The sequence below is a fragment of the Artemia sp. Qi Xiang Cuo genome, chromosome 3 (genome assembly GCF_049724085.1).
Source record: "Artemia sp. Qi Xiang Cuo chromosome 3, ASM4972408v1, whole genome shotgun sequence".
Classification (NCBI taxonomy): Eukaryota; Metazoa; Arthropoda; class Branchiopoda; order Anostraca; family Artemiidae; genus Artemia; species Artemia sp. Qi Xiang Cuo.
The window spans coordinates 42218236-42233664 of record NC_142796.1 but is presented as its reverse complement, the minus strand read 5'-3'; the positions used below and the strand labels follow the sequence as shown (position 1 = coordinate 42233664).

The following is a 15429-nucleotide window of genomic DNA, read 5'->3' as shown; positions in this document are numbered from 1 at the left end:
AGGCTCGACTAGCAGAGGAAGCAGCTAAAAAAGAAACTCCAAAGCAGTTTACAGGCTCACAAATGAAATGCTAGGAAAGCTAACCAGCAGATTCAACCAAGTCAAAGATGAGAGAGGAAGTGTTCTCACCGAAACTGAGAAAATTGCCGAGAGATGGGTTTCCCACTTCGAAAAGGTTTTGAATAGACCGAGACCAACTCACCGAGAAAGCATCCCTTCTATGCTCTTTCTTAACCTTAAGATTGACAAAAATCCTCCAATATCTGCGGAAATACTTGTTGCAGTGAAAAAACTTCAAAATTGAAGATCACCTGGTGAAGACTGCATAACTTCGGAAATGATCAATTCCTCTCAGTGTGGATAACGCTGATTACAACAGACGGGCAGTTCGAAAAGGTCCCTGGCGACTGGACCAGAGGGATAGTTGTTAGGATATTTAAGAAAGGTGATGCTCTTAACTGCGATAACTGGCGAGGTATAAACTTAATATCAGTACCAAGTAAGGTTGTAGCGCTTGCAATACTCGGACGCCTGAAAAAAGCACTCGATCCGTATCTGAGAGAATAGCAACATGGCTTTTGGACAGGTAGATCTTGTTCAGATCTCATATTCATGCTCAGGATTCTGATAGAAGAAGCAAATGAGTGGTCCAACAAAATATACATGATCTTCGTTGATTTTGAAAAGGCCTTCGATTCCGTGGACCATGACACACTCTGTTAAATTCTAGAGTGTTATGGTGTCCCCAAGAAAATAATAAGTTTGATCATGGCCTTTTATGAAAATACGGAATGTTGCATAAAGACAGAACGGAACAACTAGATACTTCAAAATTAGGTCAGGAGTGCGCCAGGGATGCTTTTTATCATCCTTTTTTTTGTAATTTTAATGGCATTTTTTGAGATACGCGGCTGAATTTGTAGTAATAATCGTAAATAAAATCCTTTCAGAACTCGACTTTAGGGTTTATATGGAAATTATAGAAATGACAAAGCGGCGACTCCGTGAGCTCCTTTACAATGTGAGCGTTAAAGCGGATAAATTTGGCCTAAACATCAGCATAGACAAGACTAAATCAATGGCAACATCGGGCTCGCCATTTGAGCTACAGCATAAAAATCGTAGAGTTGAACAAGTCCATGAATTTAAGTACCTCGGAAGCTGGGTTGATTACACAGGAGAGGTGCAAAATGAGGTCAAGAGAAGAAATGGCATGGTAAACGCTGCTTTCAACAAAATTAAGCCAGTATGGAAATCAAAGAAGTGCTCGATTGCACTAAAGCTGCAACTTCTTAATAACAACGTCTTGTCCATGCTATTCTATGCCAGTGAATGCTGGAAGCTAGATGTTGGGACAGAGAAAAGACTCACAGCTTTCGAAAATATGTGCTTGAGACGCGTGATGGGCATCGGTTGGCGTCAAAGAGTCAGCAACATTGAGGTTCGCAGAAGAACTGGCCAGCCGCTTATTACTGAAGTGATTAAGAAGAAGTGATGGAGCTATCTTGGCCACGTCCTTTGGATGGAGGAATCAAGAATCCTAAACCAGGCTCAACCATGGCAGTCACGTGGGCGTCAACAGAGGGGAAGACCTAGAAACACGCTCAGATGCACGTACGATCGTGATCTACGCAGTGCTCAAACATCACTACAACCCCAATGCGTGACGTTTACCGAGGCTTCGTCGATGCCCTATGCGCCTCAGATGGATATTTTTAAAATAAAATTATAGGCAATTTTAAACTTAAGCTCAGAATATAAAAATACATTTTAAAATTCAAACTCAAAACGACCAGAAATTACTGTTAAAGAATAAATGAAACCCAAAACGAACAAAAATTATATAAACAATCATAGCAAAAACATACAACAAGTAACAATATAAATGAATAAATAGATGTTAAAGCGAGTAATGCTTAGATTGAATATGAAAATCAAGCATCAAATGAAAAGAAATATTTTCCTATTGAAGTATAAATGAAACTTAAAACGAAGAGAAATCAAATAAACAATCAACGCAAACAAACATAAAATAGATATTAATGTAAATTAATAAATAAATCTTAAAACGAGTGGAACTTAAATGGAATATGCAAATCAAGCTTGAAACGGACAAAAAGCACTACAAACAAGAGTTTGGGTATGACGTTCTTCTCTCGGTGTAAAAGTATAAAACCTACTGCGTCATAGACGCTTTACTGAAAACCAATTTTATAACAAATATTTTCTTTTGTACTCGGTATTGAAAATAAACTTTAAAATTATAGTAACATTTTAAACCGATCAGCTTTCAGCAATTAATAATTTTCCAGCACCGGAGAACCTACTGAAGATGGTGCAGTGCCAGTGCACCAGCGGGTGCGAGTCGCTCAGATGCAGCTGTCGTCGGAACGGTATAATAAAGATCAAACTCTTCCCTATACTAACTTGCATAGGCAACTTTACTATAGTGAAGATTACAGTATTTATATTATACATCATTATAAATTATTAAAAGGTTCGAATGTTCGAAGATTATAGAGTTAAAAACTTTCCCTCACCGGGAATCGAACCCGGTCCTCTTAAGTGAAAGTTAACTATCCTAGCCACTAGACCAAATGAGACCATAAAAATGTATGATTTAAGAACCATATGCATATTATTATTTCACCATATCCGGGTTGCAGCGGTAGCTAGCAATCCGGGTTGCAGCGGTAGCTAGCAACCTAGTAAGAGACGATCACGTCCAATGTTAAGAAATATAAAAACCCATAGTTCTTAAAAAAAGAGTCAGATCAAAACAAAAAGTACACCATTAGAACCGCCTTGTCCGAAACCCCTGCATAGTAAAATTTCTGTCCCTTGGCTTGAACAGCAAGGGAAATATATTGGCTTGAAAATCAAGAAAAGTGGCAGCTACTACAACATTCTGCCTAAACGGGATATTTTTTTCTTTTTTTTTCTTTTTTTTTCTTTTTTTGTATCCAGAGATAGCTTGGCACTGGAACATCGTAGAGGGTTGTTCAATAGCTCATTTTAAAGGAAATTAATTGGGTTAAAAATCTATAGTAACTAAAATAAATTATTTCTAAAAGAGAATAAATTTTTCCACCAAAAACTGCATTTTGATGTCTTTTCACACTGCAGTCTTTCAAACATAATCGTATACCAGCGGTAAGAATTGATTATAATAAAGAACGACCTCTTACCTATACTAAATTTTATACGCAACTTAATTATAGAATAGGTTAGTAATTCAACAGATAGCATGGCACTTCAACATTGTAGAGAGTTGTTCAATGGCTCATTTTGAAGGAAATTAATTATAATAAAGAACGAACTCTTGCCTATTCTAAATTTTATATGCTACCTAATTATAGTATTGGTTAGTAATTCCACAGATAGCTTGGCACTGGAACATCGTAGAGAGTTGTTTAATGGCTCATTTTAAAGGAAATTAATGGGGTTAAAAACCTTTTGTATTTATAAAACAAATTAAATTAAAAGACGATCATTGGAATAAAAAACCATTGTTGACATTGGACTTAGTTAGATACTTGATTGTTTGAAGTTCGTCTCTTACTCTTTCAATGAAGAAAAAGCCGTAGGCTTTTTCCTGTTTGTAATCATATAGCATATAAAAAACCCCAGCTGCAACTGACGTCATTGCATATATTAAGAAAGAACGTGCTCTGAAATAATATAATAAAGTCTTTTGAAATTTATATTAAAGGACGATCATTAGAAAAGCACACCATTGCATATATTGGACTGAGTTAGTTTTTCAGTTTAGAATCGCTAAAGTTATTATGTAAACTGCAAAAATATTTTTGATATCTGAGCAATAATTTTAATCTTTTCATTCAAACTAATAAAATACCTAAAAATTTAAAAATTAGTTTTACTTTTTGTTAGGTTATGGATTATAATAAAGATCGAACTCTTCCCTATACTAACTTGCATAGGCAACTTCACTATAGGGAAGATTACAGTATTTATATTATACATCATTATAAATTATAAAAGGTTCGAATGTTCAAAAATTATAGACTTAAAAATTTTCCCACGCCGGGAATCGAACCCGGTCCTCTTAAGTGAAAGTTAACTATTCTAGCCACTAGACCAAATGGGACCATAAAGAAATATGATTTAAGAACCACATGCATATTATTATTTCACCATACCAATTATAATAAGGCCAAAACAAAATTGTCGACTTGCAACCTTACTTTTGACACATCAGTTAAATCTTCATCAGACTTAAAAACAGTTTTGCTAGTTTTGCAGTAAAGAACGAACCTTAGCCCATAGTAGCAGAAATAAGAATATCTAGGTTGCAGCGGTAGCTAGCAACCTATTAATCACATAATCCGGGTTGCAGTGGTAGCTAGCAACCTATTAAGTCACGCCAAATTAAAAGATGATCATTAGAAGAACATTTTTGATGCTTTTTCATACTGCTGTCTTTTCAAAATATTTGATTATTGAAAAAATTAAAAAGTCCGTGGTAAAGAACTGTATAGTAAGAGCGAATCGTCTCAAGAGTAACTGAAGCTTTAAAAAACGGAATTTTGATACTAATCAAACAGTTCGTGGTAACGAACTGAATAGTATAATAAACATAATGAGTGATTTTGTTAAAATTGAAAAAATCAATTTTAATTTTATTTTAGTTTTAATTCAGAATCGTTAAAGTTATAAACTGTATAATAAAGAACGACCTTTTGCCTATGCTAAATTTTATACACCACTTAATTATAATATAGGTTAGTAATTTAACAGATAGCTTGGGACTGGAACATCGTAGAGAGTTGTTCAATGGTTCATTTTAAAGAAAATTAATGGGGTTAAAAACCTTTTGGAATTTAAACAAATATAATAAAGAACGACCTCTTGTCTATACTAAATTTAATAGGCCACTTAGCTATAGTATAGGTTAGTAAAGTTTACATAAAGGACTGATATATTACAGTAAAGAACAAACTTCCAGTCCATAATAACTAAAATAATTTCCTGTTTCTAATTATAATAAAGAACGACCTCTTGCCTATACTAAAGGCTTGAAAATCAAGAAAAGTGGCAGCTACTACAACATTCTGCCTAAATTACTACTTAAGAACGACAAAGATGTAAATTCTCTCATTCTTGATTAGATAATGGTTAGATCGAAGCAAGCTATACGCAAGTTGAAAAAACAGTACTACACAAACAACAGAGATAGTAACTTGAAAAGAATGCTGATAAGGAGTCATCCTACCAAGCTCTTTAATCATTGGCATCAGAAGTCCCAACAAATGACCTTCTTTGTGTGGTTGGGGACTTCAAATCAAAGGTCGGAGATGAAAGAGACTGCTGCCCGCAAGTCCTAGGGAGACATGGTCTTGGTGAAATGAACGAAAACGGAGCCCTTCTGGTAGATTATTCTCTGAGGAATGATCTTACGGTCGGCACAACTCAGTTAGAACATAAAACCATCCACAAACAGTCATGGATCTCGTCAGACGGCAGGACGAAGAACCAATTAGATCATTTCCTAATCTTAAGGAGATGGCGGACAAGTCTTCTAGACATACGTGGCTTCAGAGGGGCAGATGCCCAGTCGGACCACATCCTTATGGTATCAAAATTGAACGTTAAGCTGAAAGTGCCCAAAAACGCAAAGTCAAACTCTACGAAGCTTTATGTTGTGGATAAGTTACATGTCTGAGAAACCTGAAGAAAATTTTGTATGGAGCTGAAGAACTCATTCGCTCTGCTTGAAATAGAAAACGGCACAGACAGTCCTGAAACAGCATGGCAAGAAATGAAGACAACATACAATCAAGTTGCTAGGGATGTGCTCAGGATAAAGAAGAAACCGAAGGAAAGATGGATATCACAAGAAACTTGGAAACTAATTGATGAGCGCAATGACTTGAGACAGCAAATTTTCTCTGCTGGCGGCGACAGACCTTCGGTCTTCACAAATGTCCAATATAGAATGAAGGACAGAGAAATCAAGAAGTCGGCAAAAGCTGACAAGCGGAGATGTGTAGAAGAGAAGGCTAGACTAGCAGAGGAAGCAGCTAAAAAAAGAAACTCCAAATCAGTTTACAGGCTCACAAATGAAATGCTAGGAAAGCTAACCAGCAGATTCAACCAAGTCAAAGATGAGAGAGGAAATGTTCTCACCGAAACTGAGAAAATTGCCGAGAGATGGGTTTCCCACTTCGAAAAGGTTTTGAATAGACCGAGACCAACTGACCGAGAAAGCATCCCTTCTATGCTCTTTCTTACCCTTAAGATTGACAAAAATCCTCCAACATCTGCGGAAATACTTGTTGCAGTGAAAAAACTTAAGAATTGAAGATCACCTGGTGAAGACTGCATAACTTCGGAAATGATCAATTCCTCTCAGTGTGGATAACGCTGATTACAACAGTCGGGCAGTTCGAAAATGTCCCTGGCGACTGGACCAGAGGGATAGTTGTTAGGATATTTAAGAAAGGTGATGCTCTCAACTGCGATAACTGGCGAGGTATAAACTTAATATCAGTACCAAGTAAGGTTGTAGTGCTTGTAATACTCGAACGCCTGAAAAAAGCACTCGATCCGTATCTGAGAGAAGATCAACATGGCTTTTGGACAGGTAGATCTTGTTCAGATTTCATATTCACGCTCAGGATTCTGATATTGCATATAAATGTGACGTCACTCACACGGTCTTTTTTCTGGCAAGAATTCCATTCCTCTTTACTGTTTATCTTTCACAGACGCCAAAATAACCTCATTTTATTCCAGGGTGGTTAGGATATTCAGGCGCAAATTCATTTTCTCATTTCTATGTTTCTTAGCACACCCAAAACTAACACTTCTTCATTCTAGCGTGGAAAATCAGCAATTTCAATTGAATTGAGCAATTCTGGCGTGAATTCAATTCCTCCTTCATGTTTATCCTTCTTTGGTACTTTGGGGGTACTTACTCCAGGTGTAAGGTTTGAACTCCTTGGCTCTAGAGGAGTTCTTTTTATAGTCTTTGACTTATTTATCAAAGGATGTCTACGTCCAGGTGCATGTTTTTGAGCAGGCATGGGTTGACCTTCAGAAGTTTGACAAGGTGGAAGAGCTGGGGCTTTCGTCTCCTCGTCTGGGTTTTCAACGTCTACCCGCCTTTTCTTTTCTTGATCATATTTGTATTTCGGTTTAAGATCGTCTGGTAAGTATACATTTTTGTTCTTAAATATTGAAGTAAATTTTTTTATTATATTTTTGAAAAAGTTTGCTTTATCTGTCTCTTTTTCTGGGCCACTATTTGAACTGGGCGAAGCTTTCGAATCAGCGTCTTTATGAGCGGCGAAGTCTTCAGTAAGATTTTTCACAGCCCTAGTTTCACACCTAGAAACTATTGCGCAGTGCTCATTCGCGTATACTGCGGGACCCCTTTGAAGAGATGGTCCAGCAATTGCACTCGAGTTAAATGAGGTCTTTTCTGCTCTTGAAAGAGCTTCAAATTCTTTTGCGGAATGCTGAGCAGGACGAGTCGAATAAGCTGCTCCTTCCAGGTCTTGGCAATGAACAACTTACTGAGGCAAGGTAGCTGCACCTTCCGGGCCATGCAAGCTGCGAATGTCTTGTTAACTTTGAGGATTATTATTCATGGTTTCAATTCCAAGGGAAACCTTTTGCTGAACCTCTTCATTAACTCTTTCGCTCTTGATTGGCTCTAAAAGAGATTGTTCCATCTGATTTGACATTTTTTTTTCAGCTTCTGGCTTATATTGGCTTATATTGACATTGAAAGACCAAATAATGCCTGACGCTTCAGTAATCCAATCAGTTCTTTGGCCGTCTTCATTATTTTGATCTAGGAGCATTAGTTTTTGTCCCAGTTCCAAAACATTCCTTGCAAGCTGGAAATCGTCTCGTTTATAGGAAGTCCTTAAACAACTCCAAATACTCTGACAGTATTTATAGCTCTCAGCGTACAAGCCATGGTTGACCAAAGCCAATGCGTATTTGATCTTGTATGCTTGGAGAAATCTAATCGAGTAATTATGAAAAGCAAGAGACATGGCGTATTCATAGATTTCTGTCATCTGAATAAATTCTAGCAGTTTAGATGGGTGGAGCATTTCTTCCCTTGTGGCCCCAATGAGCATCATCCGCGGGGTTCCAAACTCCACTCCAGCAACTAGGTAGCAAAAGTGGGCAGCATAACTGTCTCCTCGGTGCTTCAAGGAATCACCCATAGCAACTATCGCAGCTTTATCTAATCCTGGGGTCCTGGACGGGTTAGATAATATCTCAGCCAGGTATTTTCGCCAATTAAAATTACTTAAAATAGAGCATGCAACCGGGTGTCGTCCAGAATGCAGCTGAGAAAATGTCTTAAAGGACGACAAAGACAGTGATAATTCGTACGCTCTCCTCACTTTTTTCACTGCTTGTTCGTCCATCGAGAAAGCAACCTCATAGGCCTCGCCCCAAGAACTACATTCAATAGCGTAGTCTAGAGCGTCTTTTCTCTTCCCCACTTGGAGAAAATATTTTAACAAATTGAAATCCAGCGATTTCCTATCTTCAGTCTCTTCAGGATAGATACCTTCAGGCTCTTTACCGCTCAGAAGTCTGCTAATTTTCCAATTTTCTGTGAATTGCTTATTTGATTTTAACAACAGATGTAAGAGATCCCACAAAAGAGTCTTTGACTCCATAATAGTACTTCCACTAATTCTGCTGAGATAAAAATCTTATCTTTACAAAAACTTATTAGCTTCTGTGTCATTGCCTCGTCCCTTATGAGCGGCCCTGGAAAACAACGTAATGTATCAAAATCTGGCAGTGAATGCTCGATCAATTCTTTATCCAGTAGCAGCACTTGGGGCTGCAAGTTCAAAGTTCTCGACCCTGATACTGTTAAAGTTGCCAAAGTTTGACTTATAGAAACTCTACAGTGAGGAGTCGTCATGCGAGTCTCATGCCTGGAACTATCTTCAGCTGAAGTTCTCGAACTTGATTCAGCCTCTTTATGAGCGGGGGAGACAAAAGAATGAGGCGTGATGGTCTGACGGGCAGCCATTACCTGGTAGTCCTCATCACTGTCATCTGTATAGCGTTGTCTGCTATCTCGGTAGTACCTTTCATCAGGAAATTGACCATGCTGTGAATCATGTCTTCGGCGACGAGATCCACGATCCTCAGGTTCATAGCTTCTTCTGTCATCCGTCCTTTCTTTCCTAGCAACAAGCCACGCTTTCTCAGACTGAGATAAGTTTTCCGTTGATTTGGGCTCTATCTGTTGGTTCAATTTTACTTCTTTTTCCAAGTTGGTCATGGTTGAACTTATTTTGACCATTTTATAGTAAAAGCTAGATAAAATTCCATCTGAATCCATTCTCCCAGTTTGGCTTTGGTATTTTCTTAATTTTTCTGTAAGTGAGTTTGTGTGTCGGATACAATCCATTACTTCCCACCGTGCTCTTACTGCTTTCTTTATTTCTGGAGATCTATACAGTTTTTCCAGTTTGTTGGCAATTGTTCCAAGCTCACTGTCGAGTTTTTTGAATGAATCCAGTTTACTTCTAGCCATCGTTTTATTTTTTGGAAATTTGATGGTCTTTTTGTCCATCTGAGCTGAATTGTCATTTCCCAAAGGTAACATTTTAACCTCAGGTTCCAATTTGGAAAGTCTTGTAGATTCAGAGACATTCCTTTTCTTCACTACTGTGCTCTTCTCTTCAACAGAAAGCCTTGTATCTTTTTTGTTCAGAAAATTAGTCATTTCTTTATGAAGTTGAGCTGACATTATATCTATTTTGCTTGGAAGAATATAAAATAATAATAAAAATTACTAGAAACCGTCGCTTATAAGCATCAGGCGACGTCATTTATGTGCATGAGATGACGTCATTAAATACGCCAGGTTTGCAGCCAGAATAGACTTGCTTGTCATGACGTCATTCAACATCTTGTTCCTCTTAATTTTTCAAATTAGATAATTAATTCTGGATAGCGTCAAATTAATTCGCTAATTAATTCGTGATATATATATATATATATATATATATATATATATATATATATATATATATATATATATATATATATATATATATATACTGTATATATATATCCATACATATGTGATATCCATATATCCATATATATATATATATATATATATATATATATATATATATATATATATATATATATATATATATATTCAAGTACATACTAGTAATTCCAAAATTTGATAAATTCTGTCCATGACAGCCTTTCTCGCTTTAAACCTTGCTTTCTTCAGATATACTGGTGATAATTTTAATGAAGTTCATTTATAATAATTCAACAAAAAAACACTGAGTGCTCTCCCTTCTCATAATAAAAAAAAAAAACTGTATTGGTCGTGTTAATAAAATTAGAATTACTAGACATGCTGTATTTGTAGCCATGAAAAGAATTCATAAAACTTCGATTTTTGAACGGTCGATTCATTTGAACTCGCTTGATACACTTTTCTCCTAATTCTATTATTTTAAATAAAAACATAATTTAAAAAAGAAAAAAAAAGTGTTTGGAATTAAAGGAAAAAATTGTTTTTTAATTAGTAAAGGGAAAGTTTTTGAAAATTATATTCGTAAGAAATATGTATAGGGATGCAATCAAGTCTAAATTATCAAAATTTAGGAACGTATTATGGAAAAAAGTAGTTTGAAATAATTAAAAAGAAGCCTTCCAAAATGTATAGTGATAGGAAGATGAAATGGGGGTTTACGCTAATCTGAATAACATAAGTTTTTAAGAGTTAAAAGAGATTGGAGGGCGACTAGCCCCCCCCCCTCTTCCACGCCCGAAATGCCGCAGGGAAAAATTTTGAGATAGACATTTTGTTTAAATAGTTCAAAGTTGTGATAACAAAAAACTCCGGTGTCGACACAGCCCACCAGGGCCCGGGGGTAGGCGTTATAAGTTATGCCCTGGGCCATAACTTATTAAAGGGGGTTTTTAACTTATGGGAAGGGGTTTTGTATGGGAAGAACACACAGGAAATCTATTATAATTATCCAATTATAAGGTTAAAATACATACTCTGAGAGAGCTGTAAAACTGTTTTGGCACACAAGATCCTATTAAGGTCAACTCCAAAGAGTCGTGATCCCTTTGTGTCACCAAGTGGAATGGTCGAACCACTCTTATTGGAGTTATTTTTTCAATTCATTCATTGTTCTCAATCTCTGTCCACAAGTTATGCCATCTGTCTATTGTTAATATTTAATGTTTTTATCAAAGAGGTAATCGTATAGACTTTTAAAAAAGCCTAATTCAATTTAACATTAAAGTTCTAGATCCGTTTTTCAAAGTCAATAATAATCAGCCAGTAAGCACCCCCCCCCCCATGCCATAAAAACTTGAAACTTTTTGCAATCAAAAACGAAAAAAAATTAATTTAAAAAACTGTCCTAAAAATAATTTTTTCTAAGAAAAGTAAAGGCCATTTTAAACTTAAACTCAGGAGATACACATACCTGTTAAAATTCAACTTATAATTTATTTCCAATATTAAGTAGAAAAGAAAACATTTGTAATATAATTCGTTTTCAGTAAAGCGCCAATGACGCAGTAGGTCTTAGGCTTCTGCAGTGAGGCGATACCCAAACTCTTGTTTGTAGTTATTTTTATTCGATTCAAACTTGATTCGCATATTCAATTGAAGTTTCACTCGTTTTAAGATTTATTTATTCATTTACATTAATATATATTGTATGTTTGTTCAAATTGATTTTTATTTAATTTCTGTTCGTGTTAAGTTTCATTTATACTTTAATAGCAAAATATTTGTTTTAGTTTTAAGCTTGATTTTCATATTCAATCTAAGCATTAATCGCTTTAAGATCTATTTATTCATTTATATTATTAATTGTTGTATATTTTTTGATATGATTGTTTATTTAGTTTCTGTTCGTTTCGGGTTGCATTTATTCTTTAATAGTAATTTTTGGTCGTTTTGAGTTTGAATTTTAACAGGTATTTGTATCTCCTGAGCTTAAGTTTAGAATGGCCTTAAATTTTCTTTGAAAAACTTACTTTTCGGAAAGTTTTTTTTAATTAATACATAAAACAAGTATCCCTTTAAGACTTATAGTTTCAAAAACCAATTCACCAACTGTAAAAATTGAGAAATGGGTAGCAATGACACTTAAACCTTTATTATATCTCCAAGATTCGTATATAAAAAGCTAGGAATTCTTAAAAGATAAAGATAAAAGAAATATCAGGAGAATCTAGATTGTTTAGTTTTGATATAAAATCAATGTATACGTATATTCATTTTGATAAATCGTTTAGTATTTTATCCAAAACACTTGAGGGCCATAAAAATGAGATAGAAGAATTATCTTCGGAAATCGAACTGGAAACTATATTAAGTTTAGTTAAAATAACTAGCAGGTATACTAATTACTTCACGTTTAGAGATAATTTTTATCATAAAATTAGGGGATTGGCAATGGGAGGGCCTTTAAGTCCATTGTTAACAAATATTTATGTAGAGTATGTAGAAAATATATCTATAGAAACATTTTTTTTAAAACCTAAATTCTGGGGCAGATATATGGATGATTTTTTAGTTATTTGGAATTATGGGAAATCACAAATTGAACGTTTTTTGTGACATTGAAATAATCTGGGAGGAGAATTAATTTTTACAATTGAAAAGGAAACAGAGAATAAGTTACCGTTTCTAGATATTTTGATCCATAGAAATGAAAACGAACTAGTGTTTTCAATTTACCGTAAACCGACTAATAAAAACCGTTACTTGTCTTTTGCATCAAATCATCTGATCCAGATAAAAAGGGGCGTGGTTATTTTTTTAGTTGATAGGGTATTAAAATTAGCATCACAATAATACATAAGCAATAAACTAATTTTTATTAAGGATATTCTAGTAGGCAATGTATATCCAGAAAATATGATTTATCAAATAATTGAAAAAATTAAAAAAAGCTGATGAAAAAAGAAGATGGGTCAAATCAAGAAACACATTACATAGCTTTGGCTTTTATCCCAATGTTGTCACAAAAATTAAGAAGAGAATTAAAAAAAAACATAATATAAAAACAGCATTTAAGTCAGGACAACCTATAAACTCTTTGCTAAATAAAGGAAAAGACAAGGTACCGAGAAATATGCAAAAGGGAGTATACATAATTCTATGCTCTTGTGGTAAATTTTATGTGGGAAGAACACAACAGATTCTAGAAAATAGGCTACAGCAACACAAGAATGCCATATATTGCTCTCTAAAACAAAATAAAACACCGGAAACGTTTGAGTCAGCTGGTGCAGAACATGTTTATACTTTTCCTAATCACAGTATTTTATTTGATCAAACAAAAATAGTGGATACGTCTGTAGGACTTTTACAAAGCTTCAGGGAAATTATTGAAATAAAAAAGATAATATATAGGGGTATTAGTATCAATTGAGATGAAGGGGAATTTAGAATCAATTCAATTTATAATAGTTTAATTAAAAAGCAGGTAAGATTTTCAACCAGTACTGATTTTAATAATAGTTCTGAAACGAAAGATGACCTTGCGAACAAAAGTCAGAATATGTTAAATGTCAGAAAAAGTAAACGAACTGCAGATAAGCTTGCAAACAAACGACTCCGTTCAATTCATTATTCAAACATTGGTTGATGAACTTGTGATATTTAATTATGTGTTATGGGTTGGTGTTTTGCTGACCGTGAGTGTTTTTGTTTAAGTATAAGTATATTCTTAATTTTTTGATAGATTTCCATTTATATACTGTGAGGAGGCGTGTTTGAATCAATATAAACATTAGATTGTGTTTATAATCCAGTGATTGGACGTGTTTATTTAATATTTGAGTTTTTTTTCCTACTTATTTATATTTTTTCTTTTGTTGTTTTTTTGTGTGTTTTTTTCTGTTTATTTTGATATAAGTTAAGTTTTTTAAAAAGAACATATTTTGTTTCATTTTTTTCTTTTCTTTTTTTCTGTTGAGAAAGGCCCCCGGACGTGGGGCCGAAATATTTGGAGTATTTTTGTTTAATTAAGTGTTTATTTAATTGTATTCACTGCTTTATAAAAATTAAAACCCGTTTTTCTTGCTTAATTTTTCGTAAATGGAAAAACAGTGTGGTCTAAGAAATTATTTAACTAGTCAAAAAATCATCCCCATTTTCGCCTCTAGTATATAGATTAAATAAAAAAAACAAGTTTTTTAAACTGAAAGTAAGGAGCGACATTAAAACTTAAAACGAACAGAAAATATTACGTATATGAAAGGGGCTGTGCCCGTCTCCAAGGCTCGCACGTTTAGCGTAATTTTTTTATTTTTTTTAAAAATAAATTTGTGAGACAGAGTCAAACTTTAGCGTAAAGAGAGAGGCGTTGAGGAGGGACAGCCCTTTCATATACGGAATAATTTCTGTTCGTTTTAAGTTTTAATGTCGCTCCTTACTTTCAGTTTAAAAAACTTGTTTTTTTTATTTAATTTCTGATCGTTTTTTAGTTAATGCAGCTTTTATTTGCATAAAAATTTTACTTTTCTTTTGCTAAATGGATGTCTTTACAAATTAACTTACGTAACTAACTTCTATATTCGTATATTTTTCTTCTGGCAAAAAATACAAAGTTGCAGATTTTTGCAGATATGAGCTTGAAACCTATGTAATAGGGTTTTCTGATACGCTGAATCTGACGGTGTGATTTTCATTAAAATTCTTTCACTTGTAGGGGATGTTTCCCCCTCTTTAAAAAATCGACTAAATTTTCTCAGGTTCGTAGCCTTTGATGAGTAATACTAAACTTAATAAAATTTATATATTTAGAATCAACATTATAAATCCAGTATTTTTATACATTAATTGACCTTAAAATTCCGTTTTTTAAATTTTCAATTACTATTCAGCCATCTCACTTTTTTTTTTATTGTTTTTTTTTATTACGTGTATGTTATTACGTATATGAAGGAGTTATACCCGTATTCAATACGACGCACTTTACGGTAAAATTTAAAAAAAAATTTTATTAACAAACCCCTGAATCACAAAGGCCGTTTAATTAGAATAGATAGCTCTTTTGAAAGCACTAAAAAAAAACTGTAGCGTAAAGAGCGAGGTATTGACTTGGGGGAGAACCCCCTCACATACGTTATAATTTCTGTTCGTTTTAAGTTCTAATATTCCTTCTTACATTTCAGTTGAAATGTAATTATTCCGTATATGAAAGGGGCTGTCCCCTCCTCAACGCTTTGCTCTTTACGCTTAAGTTTTTTATTGTTTTTAAAAATAAATTTTTGAGACGGAGTCAAACTTTAGCGTAAAGAGCGAGGCGTTGCGGCGGGGACAGCCCCAAACCCCTGAATCACAACGGCCGTTTAATTAGAACAGATAGATCTTTTGAAAGCACTAAAAAAAAACTGTAGCATAAAGAG

At 34.5% G+C, this 15429-nt stretch overlaps 1 protein-coding gene across 1 annotated transcript; it reads left to right on the top strand.

The window, feature by feature from the left end:
* The first annotated feature begins 985 nt into the window (after nt 1-985).
* On the top strand, nt 986-1495 carry LOC148954113 (uncharacterized). The gene has a single exon (XM_089086156.1). It carries the CDS (start codon nt 986-988, stop codon nt 1493-1495), a length of 510 nt encoding a protein of 169 aa, XP_088942282.1.
* The last annotated feature ends 13934 nt before the right edge of the window (nt 1496-15429 follow it).